Genomic DNA, 27,721 nt, shown 5'->3' with positions numbered 1-27,721 from the left:
CACTTTGGGATAATTTTGGTATGAAAGATGTAACTTTATATAAAACTATGCTATGTTCTGTTGGTCTAAAGTGGTTATTACTATATGGCTACGTACTCGCTACGGGGGGGGGGGGGTTCGATTTAAGATACTCAAATTCAGCTACATATCGGAGCCGACTTACTCCGCTGTGAGGACGGCGGCAAATCGACCTCCGCAGCTCCCCTGTCGACGGCGCTTACTCCTACCTCCGCTGGTGGAGTACAAGTGTCGATTCGGAGATCGATTGTCGCGTCCCGACAAGACGCGATAATTCGATCCCTGAGAGATTGATTTCTAGCCGCCGATTCAGGCGGGTAGTGTAGATGTAGCCTATGTGTGAATTAGTGTTTTAAAAGGGAAAAGGATTTTAGTGTGTGTTTGTTGACTGTTCATGTTCTTCAGTATCACTGATGCAGTAGACTCTAGAGCATATAGCAGGCTCTCAGCAATCTGAGACCTAAAACATCATCATTTCTTGAAATAACCGATTATAACCCTGATCCTGCAAATGCTAATAGTCCCAAGGTCTGGGAATTACAGGAGTTTCTAGTCACTGTGGTATGTAATATAAGGTATATTTTACAAATTGCAATACACTTACTCATGGATAACATAAATGACAGTCTTAACTTTGGATTTCCATACTTTTGGGTTTTTTTGTAAAACTGGTATCATCATTATGTTAATATTAATTTAATAGTATCAGGGAGTCAGTAGAAGCTGGCCCATAAATAATGTGTTTTACTGGTGATACAGAACTGGTCTTAAGAAGTGAACAGCTGCTGCTGTGGGATATATTTTCGGACTAGAACAGTGTGGTCTATTGAAGACAAGTGCATGAAAATGGCAACAAAGAGAATTTTGGCCCTCATGTATCCAGATAGTCAAAGCAATAGCATAGAAAGTAAATGGTGTTTAAGATTACAGCTCTTAAAAATTGTTCTAAAATCTGCACCTAAAAATAATTCAGTGCTATGCTATATTAAACCACAAGAAAACTCCTCTTATGTTGAATTTTTTGCAGAAATTCATGAATAACAACTGAGTCTTTCTCTGATTCTCTAGTGAAACAGCAAGTACTATAAGTTGCTGTTTTTACTGTTGCATTGATGAGTGGGTGTCACTTTAGACTATATTGTGTCTCCCATTGAAGAACAATTAATAGAATGAGTGTTGATTATTAGGCAGTACTATGAAACAATACATTGAAAAATATCCTTGCCTCATTGGATTTTTCCCTCCAGTCAAACTGAATTATCATTTTACTATATTTTTCTCTTCTACTTGTCAGTTCTATGATAAAACTGTAAATGACATTATTCAAAACAAACCCATCTTTCACTCTATATAGGTACAATAAAGAGCTACCATATTTGTTAGATCTACCCTGATTGGTGAGTTAATTTTTATAGCCATATATATTATACTGGAAGTCCCAGGGACTATGTAATAATTTTTGTCACACAGTTAGCATCTTTTTCATCAGCCCTTGTGCTGTCATAATGAAACACATCAGAGGGTGACTGTAACGGGATTCACTCACCACTCTGGCGCCTTCTTCTGGCTATCTTGGAGATTACCTCTGCATGTTAGTGTGCCCGCTTCAGGCGGTGCCTTGCCACCGTCACTCGTGCTCTAGGACCCACATCTCTCCAAGGTCTTCGGCATCCTCTTCAGCAACACAGCCCTCCAGCCATGCCACACACTGTGCTCTCCCCTTCCAGGGGACCTGCAGTCCACGGTTCAGCCACCTCCCTTAGTGGCTACTGCAGCAAATTGTCTGGCCACTTCCTCATGGCCCCAGCATCCTCTTTGCCCTTGCCTCAGGGCCTCAACCTGCAAACCTCAGCAGCCAGCCAAGAGCTGTTTCTCACTCTGCTGGTCCCTGCTAGGTGCACTGCTCTGTCCAGGGTGCTGGCAGTTCTCTCAGCCCTCCAGAGATAGTCCTTCCTCCCAGAGCTCCCAGCAGAAAACTGCCTTGCAGCTCCCTTTTTATATGGGCCTGCTTGGCTGCTCCCTGCAGCCCTTCTCTGATTGGCTATCTCCTGTGCAGCCTCCCTAGGGCTCTATTAACCCCCTAGAGCTCAGTGCGGGGCAGGCACCGCATCACAGTGGCTCTCATTCTGATTGCCACACTCATCACAACAGTGCTGCTGAAATAAATACTGCAGAAGACATATGTCAAGTGTTCCCCTCCTCAATAAATCAGATTCTCAACCTTGCTCAAGGTATATGGAAGCTTGTTCTGCCTTATCACTAAAATCAGTGACACAGCTTGCAGTCATTGATCTTACAGAAAGTACACAGCCATGCACCTCTGTGTACTGTATCTAAGACAAAAACCAGTATATGTCAGGTTGAGCTTTTAAAAATCAATAAAATAATCAAACCTATCGGTCAAATGTGTCTTTGGTGTAACTCTGTAAGAGAGAAATGTTGTTGGTCGTAAATGCTGTGTATAGTTAGAAAATACTGGCAAGAGAACTACTGGGGGGTTCTTAAATGAAGAATTTTTGTAAGTGTTCGGTGATATAAATCTTTTAAATTTTTTGTACATAGTTTACTAGTTTATATTCAAGTAACAATATATGACCTGAGTGCAACCTATTTGTTGTGTTGGGCTTTGAAAATTAATTCAATTTTTAAAGCACAAAAAGCTAAATGATGACAATTATTTATTTTATTTAATTTTCTTATTTAACTGTGTTTTCATATTTTTTCATTCAGTAATGTTAGTTTATGGTTTTCCGGAATGTCACAGAACATGAAACCATGAATCAGGCACCAGAAATTCTGTCATTGCTGCTACCCATTTAAAGAAAAAGGCATTTATATATTAATGTACCATTGTTTAAAAAGCTTCCAAAGAGGTTTAAACAAACTCTTTAAACAAATATATTTTTCTCTAATAAAGAGTTGAATTGATGTTAGAAAAGAAGATTTAGTCTCCAGATTTTTCCGAGGTTCCTGGCACCAACAAAGCCCATTGAATTCACTATGAGCTGCAGGTCCTCAGCACTTTGAAAAATCAGGCTATTAATTGTCACGAGCAATATGCACATACCGTACTGGGCTTTATGAATTAAAGATCAATAAAGTCTTGCAGTGAAGTTTCTGTGTGGACCACAGAGCAGTTCTATACTCAGAAAACAAAAGAGGACAAATCAGCAGATTGCTACATGGATACTTTGCAGCCTTCAGATTCTAACACCAAACCCCCTAGCTAGACTGTGCAGAACAGATCTTAGTGGGACACTGCAAATGGATGGCACATCATTTTTAGAAGAATGGCTTAAACTAAATATAAATATAGGAAAGCATCCCCAAAAGGTGTTACAGATGATTTGGTTAGCTCTGATTTTCTAAAATTCATCATCCTATAGAGTTCTAATACTTTCCCTTGCAGACTTTATTAGTAGTTATGATTTTACTTCCACAACAAACTGGTATTTTAAAATCCTCTTTTTTTTTATGTTAACTAGGAACCACAGGTAAAGTACAGATGTATAGACCTAGCTTTAACCATCAGAAATCTGCAATTTTGATTCTGCAGAGAGCATTGCAGCTTATCTGACATGTCCGAATTTGATTATTTCTGATTCATTTTTTTATGAAGCATTTACCTCCATTGCATGCTCATCTATATCCATGAGTCTGAGCAGTATCTCCTGGTTTCTTTCTAGGATTGTGGAAAAAGGATATTACAGTGAGCGAGATGCTGCCAATGCTGTTAAACAAATCCTGGAGGCAGTTGCTGTAAGTATTAACTAGGATCATAGGCTCAGCACATAATAATCTTTCATTTATTTGGAATAATTGCTTAATAAGTACGCAGGTGCAAAAGAAGCAGCTGTTCCTTGTAACTAGTCTATACATTCATTTCTATAACTGTTCTATCAATCCCTCAAAAGTAGTGACATCTCCGAGGCAAAAGTGACCTTGAGTGACACCAATATATGCTATAATTCATCTGTTATAGTTGAATTAATGTTCTTTATCACTACCCATTTTCAAAAACCTGCAAAGTTCAGTATAGGTCCTTTAGGACAGAAAATGGTTTGAGATTTCTGGCCCTTCTGTAGTCTTCCATTCAAATTTTTGTGAAGTACATCACTATCATTTATTTAGGATTCCTTTTTATACAGAAGAGAATGCATTACCTTGCCATCCAACATTGAGAGACTAATGGAATGAATGAATTAGTAAGATTGCATGGTGTGTTAGAGAAACTTGAGTGGGAGTTTTCTGCAAAGTGTAGCCATGAATAAAGAGGTTTTTCTTCATTTGCAGTCACTGTCTGACAAATCATAGAATCCTAGAATATCAGGGTTGGAAGGGACCTCAGGAGGTCATCAAGTCCAACCCCCTGCTCAAAGCAGGACCAATCCCCAACTAAGTCATCCCAGCCAGGGCTTTGTCAAGCATGACCTTAAAAACCTCTAAGGAAGGAGATTCCACCACCTCCCTAGGTAACCCATTCCAGTGCTTCACCACCCTCCTAGTGAAAATGTTTTTCCTAGTATCCAACCTCAACCTCCCCCACTGCAACTTGAGACCATTTCTCCTTGTTCTGTCATCTGGTACCACTGAGAACAGTCTAGATCCATCCTCTCTGGAACCCCCTTTCAGGTAGTTGAAAGCAGCTATAAAATCCCCCCTCATTCTTCTCTTCTGCAGACTAAATAATCCCAGTTCCTTCAACCTCTCCTCATAAATCATGTGCTCCAGTCCCCTAATCATTTTTGTTGCCCTCCACTGGACTCTTTCCAATTTTCCCACATCCTGGACACAGTACTCCAGATGAGGCCTCACCAATGTCGAATAGAGGGGAATGATCACATCCTTCAATCTGCTGGCAATGTCCCTACTTATACAGCCCAAAATGCTGTTGACTCCTATCCAGCTTCTCATCCACTGTAACCCCTAGGTCCTTTTCTGCAGAACTGCTGCCTAACCATTTCGGTCCCTAGTCTGTAGCAGTTCATGGGATTCTTCCGTTCTAAGTGCAGGACTCTGCACTTGTCCTTGTTGTCCTCATCAGATTTCTTTTGGCCCAATACTCTAATTTGTCTAGGTCCCTCTGTATCCCATCCCTACCCTCCAGCGTATCTACCACTCCTCCAAGTTTAGTGTCATCTGCAAACTTGCTGAGGGTGCAGTCCACACCATCCTCCAGATCATTAATGAAGATATTGAACAAAACCGACCCCAGGACCGACCCTTGGGGCACTCCACTTGATACCAGCTGCCAACTAGACATGGAGCCATTGATCACTATGATCAGTACTCGTTGAGCCCGATGATCTAGCCAGCTTTCTATCCACCTTATAGTCCATTCATCCAGCCCATACTTCTTTAACTTGCCGGCAAGAATACTGTGGGAGATGGTATCAAAAGCTTTGCTAAAGTCAAGGAATAGCACGTTCACTGCTTTCCCCTCATCCACAGAGCCAGTTATCTTGTCATAGAAGGCAATTAGGTTAGTCAGGCATGACTTGTCCTTGGTGAATCTATGCTGACTGATCCTGATCACTTTCCTCTCCTCTAAGTGTTTCAGAATTGATTCCTTGAGGACCTGCTCCATGATTTTTCCAGGGACTGAGGTGAGGCTGACTGGCCTGTAGTTCCCTGGATGATCCTCCTTCCCTTTTTTAAAGATGGGCACTACATTAACCTTTTTCCAGTCATCCGGGACCTCCCCCGATCGCCATGAGTTTTCAAAGATAATGGCCAAAGGCTCTGCAATCACATCCGCCAGCTCCTTTAGCACCCTCGGATGCAGTGCATCCGGCCCCATGGACTTGTGCTCGTCCAGCTTTTCTAAATAGTCCTGAACCACTTCTTTCTCCACAGACAGGGCCAGCTCTAGGCACCAGCAAACCAAGCTGGTGCTTGGGGCGGCACATTTTTAGGGGCGGCATGGCTGGCGCCAGAATGCCGCCCCTAAAAATGTGCCCCGGCTGCCCTAGCTCACCTTCGCTGCTGCCACTCGCATGCCACGGTGCGCGAAACAGCTGATTCGCGCACCACTGCTTGCCCTCCCTCTCAAACCTGTGAGGGAGGGGAGATCCCGAGAGGCCGCGGCACGCGAAACAGCTGATTCGCGCACCGCTTCTCCCCCGCCCTCCTAGGCTTGAGAGCCTGGCGGGAGGAGGCAGGACTGGGGATTTGGGGAAGGGCCGGAGCTGAGGCGGGGCCGGGGGTGGGGTAAGAAAAAAAAATGGGGGGGCGGCCAAAATTGTTTCTGCTTGGGGCGGCAAAAATCCTAGAGCCGGCCCTGTCCACAGAGGGCTGGTCACCACCTCCCCATGCTGTGCTGCCCAGTGCAGCAGTCTGGGAGCTGATCTTGTTCATGAAGCCAGAGGCAAAAAAAAGCATTGAGTACATTAGCTTTTTCCACATCCTCTGTCACTAGGTTGCCTCCTTCATTCAGTAAGGGGCCCATACTTTCCTTGACTTTCTTCTTAGAATCATAGATTATTAGGGTTGGAAGGAACCTCAGGAGATCATCTAGTCCAACCCCCTGCTCAAAGCAGGATCAATCCCCAACTAAATCCCCAAATGACCCCTCAAGGATTGAACTCACAACCCTGGGTTTAGCAGGCCAACGCTCAAACCACTGAGCTATCCCTCCCCCCCCTTCTTGTTGCTAAATGTTCCTTCATGTATGCTGACATGTATGTAGAGGTCTCTAAACAATCACATACAACCTTAGGGGACTGGTCAACAGAGAACATACAAGCAAAATGGATTATGGGGAGACAAGTAGTTTAGTTTGCAACAGAATGTCTGATTAAAGCTAAATTCTCAACCCTCTCAAAAATAAACATGCAGGGTGACCCCAGATGGGCACCTAGGGGCCCAAGGTAAAGTTTGTGGTGCAAATTTAGTAATTTGGTCAAGGAGTTCCCAAAGAGACAGCCCTCTTCCCCATATTGTATACTCCTAAAATTTCAATGGTCTTATAATGGTTTCTTGTGCAGAAATATGGGGAAAAAACTATGGGCAATAACCACATGAAACTTCCTCGGCTCCCTGGACTGTCCCTGCTGAGATCTAGTGTCCAGTACCAGAACAAGGCTCTGAGTCAAATTAATAAGTTGCTAGATTTTATTTCTGGTTCCATGGAGTAGTGTAGCAATAGTGAGACCACTGCAGTCCTGCATGGACCAATACCACTGTACACAGTCTTCCCGCTAGTGTGGGGTGAGAAAGGGAGACTGAGTTCCCCACAAACATTGTGTAGTTTAGGGAAAGCTGTCCTGGACTAGGGGCCAAGAGACCAGTTCAAGTTTTGTCTTCTAATCACTGCTGTTAATTTCTGTGCCGTTCATAACTCACATATCCCCCTATCAGCAAGAACAGGGTGCTTAGCAGCTCCAAGAAAGCCAGCCCAGACCCCCGCAAAGAGATTTCTGAACCAAGCCCCTTTCATTACACTCACTTTTTTCTAATGGTGAAGTTAACATGCAAAAACATGTTTTATGTGGAATAACATTCCAGACACTCCGCAATGCCCTGTGCACGTTGTGTTCTTCTAGAAATGACATGTCAATACCAAAAGCTCAGATATTCTGCAACCAGAAAATATAACATTAAGGTTCCACTTACAAGATCATTAGTGTTATAAGAAAAAGCAAAACACCAACTTTAGAAAACCAGGCAATACAGAGTTAGTGACAGTTCCTATGCACCACAATCACACAACTTTAACGCTGCCTCCTTTCATTCCTGCCCTAAGGAGGAGCTCAGCAGCACCTTACTCCTTCTTAAGTGTTTTTCTTGTGTAGTGTGATCTCTGCCAACCGTTTGCAACTACTTCCCAGATCAGTGGTGCAGCATAGACCACTGTGATGGCCCATGGAAGTGCATTGATAGGAATGATGATTTTGGGTTGTGATGGATATACAGAAATTGATGGGAGAGATAAATTACTGTGCTGTTTCCTGTTGCCAGCCCCACGAGGGGCAGTTACGTTGACACTTCCTACTTACCACAACCTTAACAGTATTGACTGGTTTTCTTACATTCGTATTTTGCTTGTTATAGTACACTGATGCTTTTAAGGGGGCTTAGAACTCATCATTTCCTAGTTTCCCAACATCTGAGTTTGAAATATTCCCCTCACATTCTAGAAGGTTACAAGGTATGTAAAGGGCACTATGAAGTGCCTGGAACCTTAACTCCACCTTAACAAAGATTTTATTTCCTCTGTGTTAATAGAGTTTAGCTGAGACAAGGCAATTCACAGGTCTAGATTTCATAACAGTTTCATAGAAATTGAGGGGCTCTGAGGATTTCCTCATTTTTATTGCATTAAAATTGTCATGGAGCTTTGTTGAAACACACTTTTACTGTATAATAACTTCAGATCTTCTGCCTCCTATTAAAGATTCTTAACCACATTGGGAAGGTGTTGTATTTATCCCATAAGCAATGAGCTAACCACCCATATGAAAAATTTCACTTGTTCTCTTGGATTAACACACAGGTGTCTGGGTAGCAGAATCAGAAGGGGAAGCAGAGGGAAAAAAGGGACACAGTATAAAAAATGTGGTGGTCATCTAAGTTTCACAAGAATTGACAAGTTCTGCTAAAACTAGATTTTGCCACCCATATTCAGTGAAACTGTTCATTGAGGGTGAAATCCTGCCCCCTTTTTGAAGTCCGTGGGAGTTTTGCCATTGATGTCAGTGGGGCCAGGATTTTCCTACATGAGTAAAAGTGAGATAATTGGGCCCGCAGTGATTGTCCTGTCTACACTTTCTTTTAAATAAGCCAAGTTAAACAATAGGTTCACATTGTTTTTCTGTTCTCTGTAGATAGTGCATCTCTCTGAAAACAATTCCTTTTCAGCTTGATAAATACAACTCAGTAAACTGATTATATTGATTTTTCTTTCTGTACCTCTGGTGTGTGAAATGGAGGCCAAAGTACTGCAACTTTGCAAAAGAAGTGAATTTTCGGAATGCATATTGTTTCCAATCAAAAGGTGACATTTCTAAACACAGTCATCAAAGTAAATATAGGTTAATAAATGTTATAAAATATAAGTTTTGCGGAATAGTGTTTTGATTATTGTTATCAGAGGATGGGTCCATAGATTAGATGTCCTTGTCAATGAATAAAAGTTAAATCCTCAGATATATGTTTTAGGGAAACTAGTCTGTGGAATCTTTTGTTAATGCAGTTATTGGATAGAAAGCACTACAGCTGGCCAGATAGTGGGGGAAATGTATTTGTGATCGTGTTTGTGAAATCTGATTCACTATGTGCTTTTCCTGGTTTGTCATCCAATCAGACAGCAGAAACAAAAATATGTGACTTTTATGAGACATAATAACAAATATTAAAAAATAGCAGTGCTCAATTTGAGAATAATATCTAGGTTAGACTTTGGTTGGGAAAGCGATTGAACAAAGTATCATCAGTAACTAATTCTGAAAAAGTGTGATCAGTTTGTGGATTGTTCATCAACAGAAAAATGGGCTAAACTCATTGAATAAGTTTATTTTCTTGTATATAATTTATCCAACTGTAGAAAATACACAGAACAAAATGTTCTCTGGAAACAGAGCAGGATGGAAGGGAAGACCACGCATGTTTAAAACGAGAAAAGTACAATATATTTGTCTAATATAAAACTGATTTAATGGAATACATCATGTTTTACTATAAAATTATTCAATGTACTATAAAAGGGGATTTATATGTGTGTTATATTATGTAATAAATGTATGCAGTGTTTAAATATATTATAATAATAATCAAAATACAATATATAGCCCATAACCTGGCTGCAGGCCGAGGAGGCCCATTAGTGGCTCAAGATGAGGGTGAAGACCTGAACGCTGGGGTGGTGGAAAGAAGAAAGTTGAGGCTGTAGAGGAAAACTGATAAGGGGAGTGTAGATGGGGTAATAAATGACTGAACTGCTTGTTTCCGTGGTTTGGGAGGATATGCAGTTACAATAGGGCCTCTCCTTCGCCAGAGTGGCCTAGGCTACATGTTCTGTGCTATACCTCTGGCACAGCACAAAATCTTGGTAAGAGGAAGAGAAAATACAGACTGGCTTCCGTTGTTCAGTGTTAGGGGATCCAGGGCTTCTGCTAGTTTCTGCTTCTGTTTGCTTTCCAGCCTTCCTCTAAATGTGATGAATTTGTAGTGTGAATCCATATCCTGTCCTCTGCAAGAATAGCAGCATTCCTGTATTGTACATAAAGTATTCTGCTGCCTCAGCACTATTAACATATGTTATGGTAACAGGGTGGCTTTCCCTGTAAGGGATAGACAGTCTGGGCTCCCTGGCCCTGATTCCTGAAAGAGGTACACCTGAGAGGGGTCAGGTGATTCCCCTATAAAGAGCAGCTGGAAGTTTCAGAGAGGGAAATGCTTGGGAAAGCAGAGACTGCTAGGAATGAGATTTGGGACTATAGCCACAGGGGCTAATGGACGCATAAACAGGGGAATCTCAAGTAAGAGTAGAGATGTTTTTACCTCTTTATTTGACACTGGTGCAACCGCTGCTGGAATGTGATGGCCAATTCTCATGTCCCTAATTCAAGAAGGATGTTGATGAATTGGAGAGGGTTCAGAAAAGAGCCATGAGAATGATTAAAGGATTAGAAAACATGCCTTACAACAATAGACTCACAAAGTTTAATCTATTTAGCTTAACAAAGAGAAAGTTATGGGGTGACTTGATTATAGTCATGGGAACAGCTATTTAATAATGGGCTCTTCAGAAAGTATAACACAGGAGTGGAGTAAATTTGGGCAAACATAAACTAGGATGCAGCTGCTTAGAAATACCACAGATGTACCTTTCCAGCACAACCCCCTCTTCATCTGCAGCAGCAGCCCTTCACTGTGATACTGTGAGACTTTGCAAGTGCTCTGAACTTAATACCAACACAGGTAACGCAGTGGACTTAATATCTAGACTGCCTCTGAATGAGCTTTAATGCTAATGTCAATGTGAGAAAAAGGACCAAGTAAAATATATATGCCTGTGCCACCCATGTCCCTGCGTTTGCGGGCATTGCTCTGCTTGTAGTTAATAATCCCTGCTTTGCACAGTAATTTGTGCCACAGCAAATCACTGTCTGCGTGTTTAATTCTCCCCCATCTCTTCCTCTTGGAATCCATCTTGACTCATAGGGGTTAGGGTGTGGGGAGGAGATGAAGAGGGACAAAGGCAAAATGGAGCAGATTCTGCCTTCCACTGAAGCTTGGCAAGCCAGCCCCAGCCTACAGCATGTACCATCATTAATGAGATTGGCCTTAAACAGGCAAAGCCCCACCCCCATCGTGTAATATCACTAATAACAATAGCAAACGTCTCTACACACTCTGCTTCCTACACAACTGCAGAAATGTCAGATCATCCTGGGTCACCTCTTCCTTGTAGAGTTCCTGGGGGTCTGGCGCAAGAAACTCCTGAGTATGCCCCAAAGTGGCATACGGGCAGGCATCAGCTCTGTGTGGGTACTCCATTTGCCTCTAGTCTAGGCTGCTCTATGACCTCTTCCTCCTTCAAAAGCCCATTCAGCAGGAAAGTGTGGTCTGTGCTTCGGGTGGAGCCAAACAGCCAGTCAAACGCTTTGTAGAATAGGCATGATTTTGGTAATATGCCAGGTCTGGCATTGTGATCCTTGACTTTCCTGTACATGGTCTTCAGGAGTCTCATTTTTCTCCTGCAATGAGATCCTATCTGCTGAATCCTCCTGCTGCCAGCTGTTTGGAAATTTTCTCTTAGAACTGCTGATTTTCCCTACATTATTGGTGTAACTGACCTCACACCAGAGGTTCACCAGAAGCTTGGTGTCAGTTTCTCACCAGCTGGCAGCATGCTGGGAGAAGAATTTCTCAGATGACATCTCTGTTCAAATGCTGTGGAAGCGCAGAAAAAAATGTAGTAGCCAATGTGGAGTTTAAATACCAACCCAGTTCAGGTGACTTTGGTGCAGAAGAAGGGGAAAGGTAGAAAGGGAGAGGACAAGAAAAATTGACCCAGGTGGAATTGTGGGAAGGCATTGGAGGAGTAACAGTTCCTGGGTATTTTTACCCTGCATCCTCACTGTAAGTAGATGTGTTGCCAGCCTAGAGGGAGGCAAAAACTTGGCTCAAACCTATGCCTTCAACCTTGTATGTTAATCTGGGTTTAAGGCACCCTCAAACCTGCGTGGGAGATTTTTCTGTGTGGACTGGAGTGGGGTTAGAGGCTCAATAAGCCCTACAGTCTTCCATTCACTCCCAGGAATGTGGACCACTACTAAAGTGTGTTGGTCTTTGAGTTCAAGGAACTTGGAATGTTCTTAATAGCATGCCACATGATGATTGAATATAGTGTATTTCCCTTACACTAAACAATGGGTTAAGGGAATGGCCAGTTGTGAAAAGACTAAGAGTATGTCTACACTACGAAATTAGGTCGAATTTATAGAAGTCAATTTTTTTAGAAATCGATTTTATACAGTCGATTGTGTCCCCACTCAAGACCATTAAAACCATTAACTCGCTGGAGGGCGTCCACAGTACCGAGGCTAGCGTCGACTTCCGGAGCGTTGCACTGTGGTAGCTATCCCACAGTTCCCACAGTCTCCGCCACCCATTGGAATTTTGGGTTGAGCTCCCAATGCTTGATGGGTAAAAACATTGTCGCGGGTGGGTCTGAGTACATGTCCTCAGGCCTCCCTCCCTCTGTGAAAGCAACGGCAGACGATCATTTTGAGCCTTATTTCCTGGGTTACCCGTGCAGACACCATACCATGGCAAGCATGGAGCCCACTCAGCTCACCATCACCGTATGTCTCCTGGGTGCTGGCAGACGTGGGACTGCATTGCTACACAGCAGCAGCTCATTGCCTTTTGGCAGCAGATGGTGCATTACGACTGGTAGCCATTGTCGTCGTCTCCTGGGTGCTCTTTTAGCTGACCTCGGTGAGGTCTGTCAGGGGCACCTGGACATAAATGGGAGTGACTCCAGGTCATTCTCTTTTTAAGTTTCATCTCATGGAGATTCAGTCCTGCCTGCAGTCGTACTACACCATCTTCTGGCGAGCAGCCAGGAGATGAGGATGGCTAGCAGTCGTACTGCACCGTCTGCAGCCAGATGTATAAGAGAGATGGAGTGGATCAAAACAAGAAAGAGACCAGATTTGTTTTGTATTCATTTGCTCCCTCTTCCCTCCCTCCCTCCCTGAATAGTGGGGAGAGAGATAGCTCAGTAGTTTGAGCATTGGCCCGCTAAACCCAGGGTTTTGAGTTCAATCCTTGAGGGGGCAGTTCTGTGTGTTTCTCCTTGATGCAAACCCATCCCCTTTGTTGATTTTAATTCCCTGTAAGCCAAGTCTCCCCTCCCTCTGTCAGAGCAACGGCAGACAATCGTTTCGCGCCTTTTTTCAGCGCAGACGCCATAGCACGGCAAGCATGGAGCCCACTCAGATCATTGCCGCAATTATGAGCACTGTAAACACCACATGCATTATCCTGCAGTATATGCAGAACCAGAACCTGCAAAAGCAAAACCAGGCGAGGAGGCGACGGCAGCGCGGTGACGAGAGTGATAAGGACATGGACACAGACTTCTCTCAAAGTACGGACCCTGGCAATGTGGACATCATGGTGTTAATGGGGCAGGTTCATGCCCTGGAACGCCGATTCTGGGCCCAGGAAACAAGCATAGACTGGTGGGACTGCATAGTGTTGCATGACTGGGATGATTCCCAGTGGCTGCGAAACTTTCGCATGCGTAAGGGCACTTTCATGGAACTTTGTGACTTGCTTTCCCCTGTCCTGAAGCGCAAGAATATCAAGATGAGAGCAGCCCTCACAGTTCACAAGAGAGTGGCGATAGCCCTGTGGAAGCTTGCAACGCCAGACAGCTACCGGTCAGTCGGGCATCAATTTGGAGTGGGCAAATCTACTGTGAGGGCTGCTGTGATCCAAGTAGCCAATGCAATCAAAGAGCTACTCATATCAAGGGTAGTGACTCTGGGAAACGTGCAGGTCATAGTGGATGGCTTTGCTGCAATGGGATTCCCTAACTGTGGTGGGGCGATAGGGATATGGGTTCTGTCTATCTTGGCACCAGAGCACCAAGGTAGCGAGTACATAAACCGAAAGGGGTACTTTTTCAATGGTGCTGCAAGCACTGGTGGATCACAAGGGATGTTTCACTAAATTCAACGTGGGATGGCCGAGAAAGGTACATGATGCTCGCATCTTCAGGAACTCTGGTCTGTTTCAAAAGCTGCAGGAAGGGACTTTCTTCCCAGACCAGAAAATAACCGTTGGGGTTGTTGAAATGCCTATAGTTATCCTTGGGGACCCAGCCTACCCCTTAATGCCATGGCTCATGAAGCCGTACTCAGGTAGCCTGGACAGTAGTCAGGAGCTGTTCAACTATGGGCTGAGCAAGTGCAGAATGGTGGCAGAATGTGCGTTTGGACGTTTAAAAGCATGCTGGCGCAGTTTACTGACTCAGATAGACCTCAGCAAAACCAATATTCCCATTATTATTACTGCTTGTTGTGCGCTCCACAATATCTGTGAGAGTAAGGGAGAGACGTTTATGGCGGGGTGGGAGGTTGAGGCAAATCGCCTGGCCACTGATTACGTGCAGCCAGACACCAGGGCGGTTAGCAGAGTACAGGAGGGCACGGTGCGCATCAGAGACGCTTTGAAAACCAGTTTCGTGACTGGCCAGACTACAGTGTGAAAGTTCTTTTTGTTTCTCCTTGATGAATTCCCCCTCCCCTTGGTTCACTCTACTTCCCGGTAAGCTAACCACCCTCCCCTCCCCACTTCAATCACCGCTTGCAGAGGCAATAAAATCATTGTTGCTTCACATTCATGCATTCTTTATGAATTCATCACACAAATAGGGGGATAACTGCCAAGGTATCCCGGGAGGGGTGTGGGAGGAGGGAAGCACCGGGTGGGGTGGGGGATGGGGGAAGGACAAGGCCACACTGCACTTTAAAATTTATTGAATGCCAACTTTCTGTTGCTTGGGCAGTCCTCTGGGGTGGAGTGGTTGGGTGCCCGGAGGCCTACCCACTGCGTTCTTGGGAGTCTGGGTGAGGAGGCTATGGAACTTGGGGAGGAGAGTGGTTGGTTACACAGAGGCTGTAGTAGTGGTCTGTGCTCATGCTGCCTTTCCTGAACCTCAGCCATACGCCGGAGCATATCAGTTTGTTCCTCCAGTAGCCTCAGCATTGCCTCTTGCCTTCTGTCACCAAGCTGACGCCACCTATCATCTTCAGCCCACCACCTGGTCTCGCGTTCATATTGTGCTTTCCTGGACTCTGACATTGTCTGCCTCCACACATTCTGCTGGGTTCTTTCAGTGTGGGAGGACTGCATGAGCTCAGAGTACATTTCATCGCGAGTGCATTTTTTTCGTCTTCTAATCTTCGCTAGCCTCTGGGAAGGAGAAGATAGTGTGAGCATTGAAACGTTTGCAGTTGGTGGAGGGGAAAAAAAAGGGAGAGTGGTAGTTAAAAAGACACATTTAAGAGAACAATGGGTAGACTCTTTAAAATGGGTTGGCAATTTAAAAGGAGGAGCTGCGGTTTTCAGGTTAACGTGCAGCACAAACCCAACTAACCCCCCCATACACATCCAATTCTCTGGGATGATCGCTTCACCCCTCCTCCCACCACGTGGCTAACAGCGGGGAACATTTCTGTTCAGCCACAGGCAAACAGCCCAGCATGAACGGCACCTCTGAATGTCCCCTATTAAAATAAAAATAAAATCACCCTATTTCGACCAGGTGATCATGAATGATATCACTCTCCTGAGGATAACACAGAAAGATAAAGAACGGATGTTGTTTGAATGCCAGCAAATACCGGGACCATACGCTGTGTTATGCAATGATTCCAGACTACATGCTACTGGTCTGGCGTGGTAAAGTGTCCTACCATGGAAGACGGAATAAGGCTTTTGCAAAGAAACATTTTGCAAAGGCTTTGGGAGTACATCCAGGAGAGCTTTATGGAGATGTCCCTGCAGGATTTCTGCTCCAGCCCCTGACACGTTAACAGACTTTTCCAGTGGCTGTACTGGCCGCGAATGCCAAGGCAAATTAATCATTAAACACGCTTGCTTTTAAACGATGTATAATATTTACAAAGGTACACTCACCAGAGGTTCCTTCTTCACCTGGCAGGTCCGGGAGGCAGCCTTGGGTGGGTTCGGGGGGTATTGACTCCAGGTCCAGGGTGAGAAACTGTTCCTGGCTGTCGGGGAAAACAGTTTCTCCACTTGCTTGCTGTGAGCTATCTTCAACCTCCTCCTCATCATCTTCCTTGTCCCCAAAACCCTGTTGCGTGCTATTCCATTGACGGAGTCAAAGCACAGGGGTGGGGTAGTTGTAGGGGACCCTCCTAGAATGGCATGCAGCTCATCATAGAAACAGCATGTCTGGGGCTCTGACCCGGAATGGCCGTTTGCCTCTCTGTTTTTTTAGTAGGCTTGCCTCAGCTCCTTAAGTTTCACGTTGCACTGCTGCGGGTCCCTGTTATAGCCTCTGTCCTTCATGCCCTTGGAGATTTTTTCAAATGTTTGGGCATTTGGTCTTTTGGAACGGAGTTCTGATAGCATGGATTCGTCTCCCCATACAGCGATCAGATCCCGTACCTCCCGTTCGGTCCATGCTGGGGCTCTTTTGCGATTCTGGGACTCCATCATGGTCACCTTTGCTGATGAGATCTGCACTCACCTGCAGATTGCCACGCTGGCCAAACAGGAAATGAGATTAAAAAGTTTGCGGGCCTTTTCCTGTCTACCTGGCCAGTGCATCTGAGTTGAGAGCGCTGTCCAGAGCGGTCACAATGGAGCACTCTGGGATAGCTCTTAGAGGCCAATACCATCGAATTGCGACCACACTACCCCAAATTCGACCCGGCAAGGTCGATTTCAGTGCTAATCCCCTCGTCGGGGGAGGAGCATAGAAATCAATTTTAAGAGTCCTTTATGTTGACAAAAAGGGCTTCGTTGTGTGGACGGGTGCAGGGTTAAATTGATGTAATGCTGCTAAATTCGACCTAAACTCGTAGTCTAGACCAGGGCTAAATGACTGGGCTAGTATTGTTTGAAAGTCTGTTCACAGTAGTTAAGAAGAGTGAATTGGTGTTTGCTTGCATAACCTTCACACTGGTGACTCTTTGCTCACTTCATGCTGCTTTCTGTTCTTTTATGTCTGCAGACTGAGGCACTCTTCTCTTAATGTAGTCTAAATTGACTTTATACACTCAGTACTGTGACTGTCTCCCAGCACAATATATTTGTATGAGCTACTCTTAAGTGAGACAATTACTTTATGATCACATCTCTGTTCAGATCAAAATGTACCAATTAAGTGGTTTCTACAGTATTTAATTGTTAGGCCCTTTTGGCAAAGTATGATTGTGTCTTGTTGCAAAAAAGATGTTGCCAGAATTTGAAAGACTGGCGACCGGGTCCTCTACTTGAGTAAATTGTTTGTAAGTTATGTGATGTCAGTTGAGCTGTGACAATGTACAACAACTGAGGACCTGGACTCAGAAGAGTCTGAGTAGTCATTCCTCCACTGAGTACAAGAATACCTGCATTTATCAAGTCGTAATGTACAGGCAGTGGTTGAGCTTTGATATCTTTCATGAAGCAGTTTATATCTAGATCTTTGTGGTGACACTTGAGATACTCTTACAACAAACACAGAAGGTCCAAACCAGAATTTTGAATCTACACTTCAAGAATCTGCAATACATAAACTGTGATCTTTTGTTGCTGAGCCACTTGCTATTGCTGTTGGTTCTGAGCCATCCACTCATTCAGGTCCAGGTTGTTCCCAGCAAGGCAGGCTCCTCCTGACTCTCCACCTTAGTGTACCTGAAGATCTGGGTGACTCAGGCATCTCCCTTCATTGGAGGGGAAGATCATGCCCACATTCTCCATCACATGTGACCATGCACTCTTCAGGGTCCCAGACATACCATAGGGCAGGCTTGAGTCGGGTGCAAGAAGTCCACAGAGTTTGATGCAGTTCCCCACACCTCTCCTGGGCAGGAGTTCCCTGCAACAGTGTCAGCAGGCCCCTCAGGCCTCTCCCAGCCTGGCCGATAGTCCTTTTATAAACAAGCAAAGAAAAATAGTCCCAAGACAAAACTCACAAAGACAAGGACTCTGGGAGCAAAGGAAAAGAGGTCTATTCTCCTCCATGGTCAGTCAGCAACTGAGCTACTCCTCCCCTTTTAACCACCACTTTCTTAACTGACAGTGAATGCAGTTTTAGTGGGGCTGAGTGGGCCCATAACAGCTCATTAGCCCTTGCTGGCTCAGTATGGTATACCCCATCATGCAACAGTACAAACTTTGATGTCCTGGACAAATGCCAGTATGGATAATGACATTCTACTGGCCTATTCTTCTTCCTGTATTTTCTGTTGGATAAGTTATTGTTCACTTCTAGGGTTACCATACCTTCCATTTTGGCTGGGACAGTCCCTTTTTCAAGCCTTGTCCTGGCCATCCCGCCTTTTTTGGCAAAACTGGGTATTTGTCCTGTTAGCTCTTGCCAACTGGACAAATGCCCAGTTTTGCCAAAAAAAAGTGGGGTGTGACCCCTAGCAGGGCACAGAGGAACATGAGGGGGTGAGTGGCTTGGGCCGGGCCAGCCCCGCCTCATGTGTGGGCAGGCAGTGGGGGTGGCCTCAGGCTGGCCCAGCGTGGCAGGCGGGGAGAGAGGAGGGCCCTGAGCAGGGGGAGAGGGGCTTGGGCTGGTCCCACACATTGGGGAGGGGAGGAGAGGGAGGTCCCCGAGATGGCCCTGCACGGTGTCCCATTTTCCCTTTGGGAAAATATAATCGCTTCCTATTCTATTCACTTCCTATTCTAAACTGTTTACTGATGCTGTGTTTATCCTGAGAAAGGGCTGCATGGGCATGAAGTGATCTCTCTAGATTGCATGTCAGTTTAATATGCAAAGTGCTTCAATGTGGAACATACTATAGACACAGGATTATTTATTACTTTAGTGCCAGACTGCCAGCCATGACTTTAGCACTTCATGTCTAAGATTGTGTGTCCCAGTATATACAGCTCAGCACCGCAGTAATTCTTTGTAGTCTGGGCTCTGTCTCTGTCTGCAGTCCTCCTTCTAAGCTTCTGATCTGTGTGCTTTCATAGGGAAATTCCTACAGATACAACTTGTCATGCGCTGCCCAGCAGCAGTCTCTTTCTCTTCTCTTTGATCTCCTTACAGTCTGTCACCAAATTCTACTCACTGCATTCTCTAGTTCTTTTCAATCTCCTGAAGTACTTGTCAGTGAAGGAACTCAATGTGAAATGTGAAGGATAGGACAAATATTTCCTGTAAGCCAACACCCGTCTCCTAACCACAGAAGGAGGACTGAGAGAGAAAAATCCTTTGGAACTAGTATATTCTGTAGAGGAGGGAAAAGAACCCTTCCCATGTCCGCCTGCTGGAAAGGGAAAGTGTGGCAAACATTCTGTCTCCTGGCTGCATAAAGAGGACTAGTAATCCCTGCCCCTGGCTCATCCTTCTCACTCACCCTTGGCCTCACGTGGATTAACAAAAAGACCCTCCTGCCCTGGCAACTCTCCATCCTAAGCATAATGAGAAAGAGAGAAAAAAAGGACACACACTCCTGTGTGTGACCAACCGTTCACTTCTCATTTGGCCCTGTCTACACAGATAATTGTACTGTTACAGCTTACAATGGATGTAACGATGCTGCCTTTGGTGGGACACTTCTGAGAGTATTAATTCAGGACAATTGCTTAGAGCAGGGCAGTTACAGCCCAAGGCTGGGGTTTCTTCACCTCTAAGGCACACCAAACTGGACAGACAGAGAGGACTTTGGTTTTACCCCACTGGCTAACCATAAGTCATGCAAGCAATTCCCTTAGACACTCCAGTTTCCCAGTATCACCACCAGTGCCACTCGTTATGGGGACAAATGGTTATGAAAACCAATGCTCCAGTAAAAGAGAAAAGGTTCTCCCGAGCCCAAAGAACCAAGCTCCAGACCCAGATTAATATATAATCAGATTTTACCCACAAATCATGCTGTTGCCAATCCTTTAGAATCTAAAATCTAAAGGTTTATTCATAAAAGGAAAAAGATATAGATGAGAGCTAGAATTGGTTAAATGGAATCAATTACATTACAGTAATGGCAAAATTCTTGGTTCAGGCTTGTAGCAGTGATGGAATAAACTGCAGGTTCAAATTAAGTCTCTGGAGTACATCCACCGCTGGGACGGGTCATTCAGTCCTTTGTGTAGAGCTTCCGTTTGCAGCAAGGTCCCTCCAGAGGTCAGAAGCAGGACTGAAGACAAAATGGAGGGGTTTTCAGGGCCCTTTATATTCTCTGCCCATGGAAGGACCCCTCTTTGTTCCTACTGTGGAAAATCACAGCAGCAAGAGGAAGCTTGGAGTCATATGGGCAAGTCGCATGTCCATGCATGTCTCAGTTTGCAGGCCAACGCCATTGTTTACATGTTAGTTTGAACTTCCCAGGAAAGCTCAGATGTGGATTGGCATCTCCCAAAGTTTGTCAGTTAAGTGTTTCTTGATTAGGCACTTACTGAGAATAGTCCTTTCTCAAGAAGCTGACCAAATGCTTCACTGAGGCTACTTAGAATCAAAATACATTGAGATAAAAGTACATAGCTAATATTCATAACTTCTACTACAAAAATGATACACACATACAGACAGCATAATCATAACCAGCAAATCATAACCTCTTCATAGACACCTCGCACAACAACCTTTGTACAATATTTGCTGCAAATATATAACAGTGGTGGCAACAATGATCCCAGTTCATGTTAATGTCACAATGGGTGTAACTGGTAACTTTACAGTGCATCTAAGCTAGCTAGTATAAATCTGTTAATATGATATACAGAGCACGCCCTCCAGCTGCTGTAGTGCCAGTGCATTGTTGGTATCTATCCAACAGTGCCAAACAGAAGTCTGAAGCAGGAGTTTATATAAAGTAACAATCCACAGCTTGGGGTCTGTGCCAATTTATTTTTAAAGGTGAACCACATAAATAAGCATTTTTCAATACATAAAATATTTTATATTTATTTTATATTTATTTTATATTTATATTATGTATATATATTTATATTATAGTGTTTTATAAAATGAAATGGCATTAGTATTGCATACAAATATTTGTTTTTCTGAAACCAAAAGATCCTTAAGATTTCATGTGTTGCACCTTATAAAACTGAAATCTTGTATGCATAAAACTGCAGATGGTTCAGAAGCTCAAAATAAAGTTTTCAGGAGTACAGGAGATTTGTTGCACTGTGTGCTCAATGAAGAGGTTACAGGAGCATTGTGGGCCGTGCTGGGAACACCAGTTGCAATAGAGCAGTTGTAGTGGAAGTGGGTTTGGTCTGTTCCATCATTGCAGAATTACAGTGTGACCTAATATTGTGGCTTTTTGGTGTTGGAAACACATGAGGTGCCAGTGTGAACACCTTTGTGGTTTGGACATGAGGTGTGTTACAAAGGTGAAAATTTTCTAACGTAGACCTAGTTAGTGAGGAAATAGGAGCAGATGGGTCCAGTCACTCAGATGGGTCCAGCCATCCATTTCCTATGGGCCCAACATCTGCTGGGTGCCATACGTTTATCTGGAGATGTTTTCTGAGGGGGTGACCTAGTGGCCTTCTGGCTTTGGGGCCAGCTGGCCTTTCCCTCTTTTTGAGCTCTTCAGGCTGTGCTTCTCTGTGCTGAGGTGTTCCAGTTTAGTGAAATATTTGAGAACATGCTAGTCTTGTCCTCCACATCATCCCTAGGGCATCTGTTGGCTCTGCCTGTAGTCAAGTATTAGGAAGCTGCATAAGAGCAAGTGTGATGTAAATTGGGCTTTTTATAAAAAAATATTAACAGATTTGGATTAAACTCACAAGGAGGCTCAAGATCGTTAGGATGGTGTAACGATCCAATAGGTTCTGGGTTTTATCGGCATTTTAGATGTGTTCATGCATAGACTGTAAATTACAGTGTTCTCATACATCTTAAGGAGTCTCCTGACAATACTTCTATTCCAGTGGCTCTAAAGTAAAGCGAGTTTAAATATCACAAATTTGCATTAATTAAAAATTCAAATTATTTTTCATTTACATTCTGTTGTGTTTCCTTACTGTTTTATTAATAGGAACTTTTAATGAAGCTAACCTTTGATTATTTGTCAGAAGCTGGGAATGGGCACCAGGGCATGGATCACTTGATGTTTACCTGGTCTGTTCATTCCCTCTGAAGCACCTGGCATTGGCCACTGTCGGAAGATGGGATACTGGGCTAGATAGACCTTTGGTCTGACCCAGTATGGCCATTCTTATGTACTTATGTATTTGGGGGAAATATCTTTTTTTCCTTTTTGAATGGAAATAAATAGCAATAGCAGTGAATAAATAGCAAACCATTAACAAGACTGGAAATGTCTAATTTTGACATTATTTACCTGGTTTAATTCATTTTGCAAATGTGAGAAAGTCAGTTAGAGTTGGGTGAGTAATACAAATTTTACTTACTCACAGGAACACCACAATACTTGACTGACCTCTAGGTATTCAGCTAACTGGAGCCACCATGTTGAATGTTGTCATTACAACAAATAATGCCTCTGACAACTGAATTTAACAAGATGCCTAATATCAGATGAGGAGGCTGGTGCGTTAGTCATATATGTGGCCTGCCCACAAGTAACCAGGCATCTGAATTTGAGGCAACTATGCCTCTTGCTGCCTCTAGTGGTCCCTTGTGTGTTGAATGTACAGATGGAAAATACATCATCTTGGGGCTGATTCATTGACAAGGAAGCATAGGAGTGTACTGAATTTTTAATTGCAATATTTGGTTGAATAGCAAATAGGTGGATGGTATTGAGCTTCAGAACTATTACCTCAATAGTGGACAAAGCAATACTGTAAATTTAGCATTAACATATTCTATTTAGAGTCATAGCATTTAAGGCTAGGAGAGACCACGAGATTATCTAGCCTGATCATCTGTCATAGGCCACCGGCACCACCCAGAACCCACACGCTAACCCAACAACCAAAATGAGTCCAAAGTTTTACAGCTTACAGGAGACTAAACTATTATGTGCCACAGGGAGAGAATAGGAGGACCGAGGTGCACCAGTGCTTGAGGCCCCCGCAATGGAAAGGAAATGTTTAAGTGTCATATACCCAAATAATCCTGGCAAGTGACCAGGCACCCACATACTGCAGAGGAAGGTGAAAACCCCCAAGGCCTCTGCCAAACCGACCTGGGGGGAAATTCCTTCCTGACCCCACATATGGCCATGAGTTAGATCCTGAGCATGTGAGCAGGAACCAGCCAGCCAAGCATCTGAGAGGAGAGAATGCTCATGCCACCTCAGAGCGCCGGCCTACCCCATCCAGTGTCCCATCTCCAGTCCTGGCCATATGCTGATGCTTCAGAGGAAGGAGATAAAAAAAAAAAAAAGCCTCCCAGAATACATTGGGCGGGGGAGGGGGAATCTCTTCCAGACTCCTGCGGGTGGCCAGCTGAAACCATGAAATATGAGATTTAGGAACATAGGATATAAACCAGAAGTGAGCTGCAGGGCTGTTGAGTCCTGCCCCCTAGCATCACAAACAACCCCGTCATACAATTGCACTCAAAAATTTGTCCAACTCTCTAGTCGAACTAGTTAAGTTGTTTGTCCCTACAACTTCTATTTGGAGGCTGCTCCAGAACGTCAATCTTCTGATGGTTAGAAACTCCTAATTTCCAGCCTCAATTTGTTCATGGACAGTTTATATTTCGATTATTTACTGTAGTGGAAAGTTAGTAATAATCACCATTCCTAATCATTATTCATCCTCAAACTCATAGAACAGAACATTTTTGTTAGATGTTACTTAAAGTATTATATTTTGTTAATAACTCTCTAAAGTCATAATTGCACTGTAAAGCGGTGGCAGGCCTTTAGTTCTGCTTGAACAAATGTGCACATGCAGTTTGTGTGCCTGACTTACCTGTGCCGATATCAGATGGGATCATGGGGAAATCAGGTATCTGCTTATATGCATGTCCAGCTACGCATTTAATTGGCATTGTATTGGTGCAGTACCTGGTTTGCATGGGCACATTGGTTGTTTGCATACACAAACTAGCTGAATCTAAATATAGCTTTGAAAATTTGGCCCCAAATATCCATTTTTGATTAAATAAGTTTACCAAACTTTCTGTATACTTTTAAACACAATTAAAGCTTATTTCAAATCCATTTTATTGATATTAAGGCAGTTACATATATTCTAAAAAGATACTTTTTATTAAATGATTCATTTTTTTGGTTTCTGAAAAATAATAATTGGACTAATGCATCCTGGAAACCTTAAAAATGTGCTATACTACTTGTTACTTGGCGTGCCTGGGGTAGTCCTCACTGGAAATGCCAAGGGCAGGGCAGGCTGCAAAAGGGAGAGCAGATACTCCCAAGACTGGTGGGTAACACTGAAGGTAAACTCCCTAACCAGTCACAAACTGTGCTTCTGATCCTCCACACTGGTTATCAAGAAGCAAAAAGCAATCACACCGCCCTCTTTATTGCATTCCAGCCAGCACGTAGGTCCAGTACAATGAGAAATTATTTAAAATACTCTGCTCACTATACAAAATGTTCTTCTGACCCCAAAAGGTCAGCCACATTACCAGGTCAGTATAGGTTTGGATCTTACCGAAAATACCACGCTGCCAGCCAATCCTTTAGTGTCTAAAACTAAAGGTTTATTATAAAGAAAGAACAAGAAGACAGATGTTAAATGGTAAAACAGTCACATACATACAAAGACTTCAAAGTCCATCAGGTTCCTAACAGTATTGGTGAGTTTGCTGACTTGAAAGTCCCTCCGGAATACATCCACAGCTTGGATGGGTCATTCAATCCTTTGTTCAGAGCTTTGTTTGTAGAAAGGTTACTCCAGAGGTAAGAAGCAGGAATGAAGACGAAAAGCAGAAGATGCAGCTGCCTTTTATAGTCTTTTGCTATGCAGCTTGTATTTCCTTTGTTCCAAACCCACGCTGCCCAGCACATGGCCTGGAAGCCTTAGAGTTCTGTCCATAGGCATGCCCCTGCATGAGGGAGTCATAAGGTGTATCTCTTGCCTTCTCTCAATGGGTCAGTTGTATAGCTGATGGTCCTTAATGGACCATCAAGCAGGTGAGGCTGTGCTGATGCCACACTGTCCTGGGGGGTGTCACCCAGAAGCATAGCACAAGTTTTGAAATACAGACATACACACATATCCATAACCCAAAATACAAAGGTGATACAAACGTATAGACAAGATTATCATATTTGGCAAATTATAACATTTTTGCAGATACCTTACACGGCATATCTGGCATAATTAATTGCAATTTTATAATATTGGTATTCATAATATCCTGAAGTGTCCCTCAAATTCCATAGAGTATCATACTACTGGCCTAGGAAGCTAAGATAACGTACTCTCTTTGACTGAGTGATTAACCAATATTTAGGGCCTGGCCACGTGTTTCTGTTAGGAGGAGAAATGTATGATACAAGTTACGTATATTCTTTGCTGCAATCCTGTTTATTTACAATGTATGTACAGTAAGTCCTGTTTCCCTGAACACAATAGAAATAATCACAATTAGCTTCCTTGCTCACAATTTCCAAGTTTGACCCTCCAATCAGTTCTATGCCCCAAGGAGCTTTGTCTCTTTGTTCCTTCTCAGGGCCATGCTTACAACTGCTTCTATCACTGACTGCTCACTTTCTTTTCTGTCGCAATCAGACAGCATGCCAAACCATCCCCAGTTTCTGTATTTGTAATCAGGAAACTTCTCTGCCCACACAGCTTAGCTTCTGAACAGGCCTTGCCATGCTGCCCATTGCCTTGTGTGATGTTGTCTACTGTTTCCAGCTATCGCAATTCATTTAACCTGAAGGAATGGTGCCAAGCACATCCATCAGCTTTAAACAGATCTGTGATTGTCAAATACCCATCAATAATACCTTCCAGCACAATGACATGTAAACCTTCATTATGCATTCTATCTGCTTCTTTTAGGCTAACTTTGCTGATAGTGACAAAATCATAGTTTCAAAATGCAGGTTCAAAGTGGCAGTGGTCAAAATGATTGGCGTCCTGTGTGTCAAAACATTTGTGAATTGTGAATTTCAAAGAAATGTCTGACCTGAAGATGTGTGTACAAGTGATTATAACTTTCAAAAAGTTCAGAACACCATCTCTTCTGTATGCAAATTTATGCAGAAAATGTCAAGAGAGAGATACCAATTGTTCTTACTGAGTTAACAAGTTTTGATAATTGACACATGCTCTGATTCCCGTTTGAAGTCATGTTATGAAATAAGATATGGAACAATAACTGAGTGGGATCTTATTATAGTTACAGTTTATTGTACATACAATGAATGATTTTACAGCACTCCTGGAGCTCTGACAAGGGAAGGGAGTTTAATAAATACAGTGATTATTTTAGCATTTTATTGTTTATAACCTTCTATACAAATCACAGCAAAGACCAGCTCAGTTAGTTTATTCAATATCTCATGTAATCTTGTTGATATTCGCTTGCCTTAATATATACATCCATCTTTAAGTGATAACTGTATTAGATGTGCAAGAATATACATAAGAATGGCCATGCTGGGTCAGACCACTTGGTCCATCTAGCCCAGTATCCTGTCTTCCAACAGTGGCCATTGCCAGGTGCTTCACAGGGCGTGAACAGAACAGGCAATTATCAGGTGATCCGTTCCCTGTTGTCCGGTCCCAGCTTCTGGCAGTCAGGGATTAGGGACATCCAGAGCATGGGGTTGCATCCCCATCCATCTTGGCTGACAGCCATTGATGGACCTATCCTCCATGAACTTATCTAGTTCTTTTCTGAACCCAGTTATTTTTTTTTTTGGCCTTCACAACATCCCCTGGCAACAATTTCCTCAAGTTGACTGTGCGGTGTGTGAAGTACCACCATATATACTCACTGTATATACTCATTCATAAGCTGAATGTTTTTGGTAAAAAAGTGACACATCAAAGAGGGGGGGTCGGCTGGCCACCGCTTCCCGCCGCCCCCATTGGCCTGGAGCAGCGAACTGTGCCCAGTGGGAGCTGCAATCAGCTGAACCTGCAGACGCAGTAGGTAAACAAACCGGCCCAGCCCACCAATTTCTGCTCTATGGAATCATTGGATTGAATATCTAATACATTGTTGTTTTGTTTACCTGGAGCGTCTGCAGGCATGGAGCCCCTCAGCTCCCTGTGGCCGCGGTTCGCCATTCCCAGCCAATGGGAGCTGCAGGAAGTGGCACGACACACCAGTGGCTTACCCTGACAGGCTGGGATCCAAAGTTTTTCAACCCCTGAAATACAGAGTCAGCTTATGAAAGGATCATATAGTTTTTGCTATTTTTACTTATCCATCTGGGGGGGGGGGTCGGCTTATAAACGAATGGGCTAATAAATGAGCATATACGGTACTTCCTTTTGTTTGTTTTAAACCTGCTGCCTAGTAATTTCATTGGGTGACCCCTCGTTCTTGTGTTATGTACTGCCAGTATTTTAACATAATTGTTTTCTCCCGTGCCCCAGAATAAACCCTGCATGTCAAGGCAGTGAGTTGTGTAAG

The 27,721-nt window shown here is 43.7% G+C and overlaps 1 protein-coding gene across 2 annotated transcripts in view; it reads left to right on the top strand.

Annotated features, from left to right (window-relative positions):
• Nucleotides 1-27,721, top strand: part of CAMK4 (calcium/calmodulin dependent protein kinase IV) — a 284,110-nt gene that overhangs the window by 177,555 nt on the left and 78,834 nt on the right. For both annotated transcript variants that reach the window (XM_054033155.1, XM_054033156.1), the window contains exon 5: nucleotides 3,705-3,777. In XM_054033155.1, the coding sequence (XP_053889130.1) occupies nucleotides 3,705-3,777 (73 nt within the window). The remainder of the gene's footprint in view (nucleotides 1-3,704; nucleotides 3,778-27,721) is intronic.

Source organism: Malaclemys terrapin, chromosome 6, assembly GCF_027887155.1.
Source record: "Malaclemys terrapin pileata isolate rMalTer1 chromosome 6, rMalTer1.hap1, whole genome shotgun sequence".
Lineage (NCBI taxonomy): Eukaryota > Metazoa > Chordata > Testudines > Emydidae > Malaclemys > Malaclemys terrapin.
The sequence above is the reverse complement of the archived record's forward strand: the minus strand, read 5'-3'. Positions and strand labels throughout refer to the sequence as shown.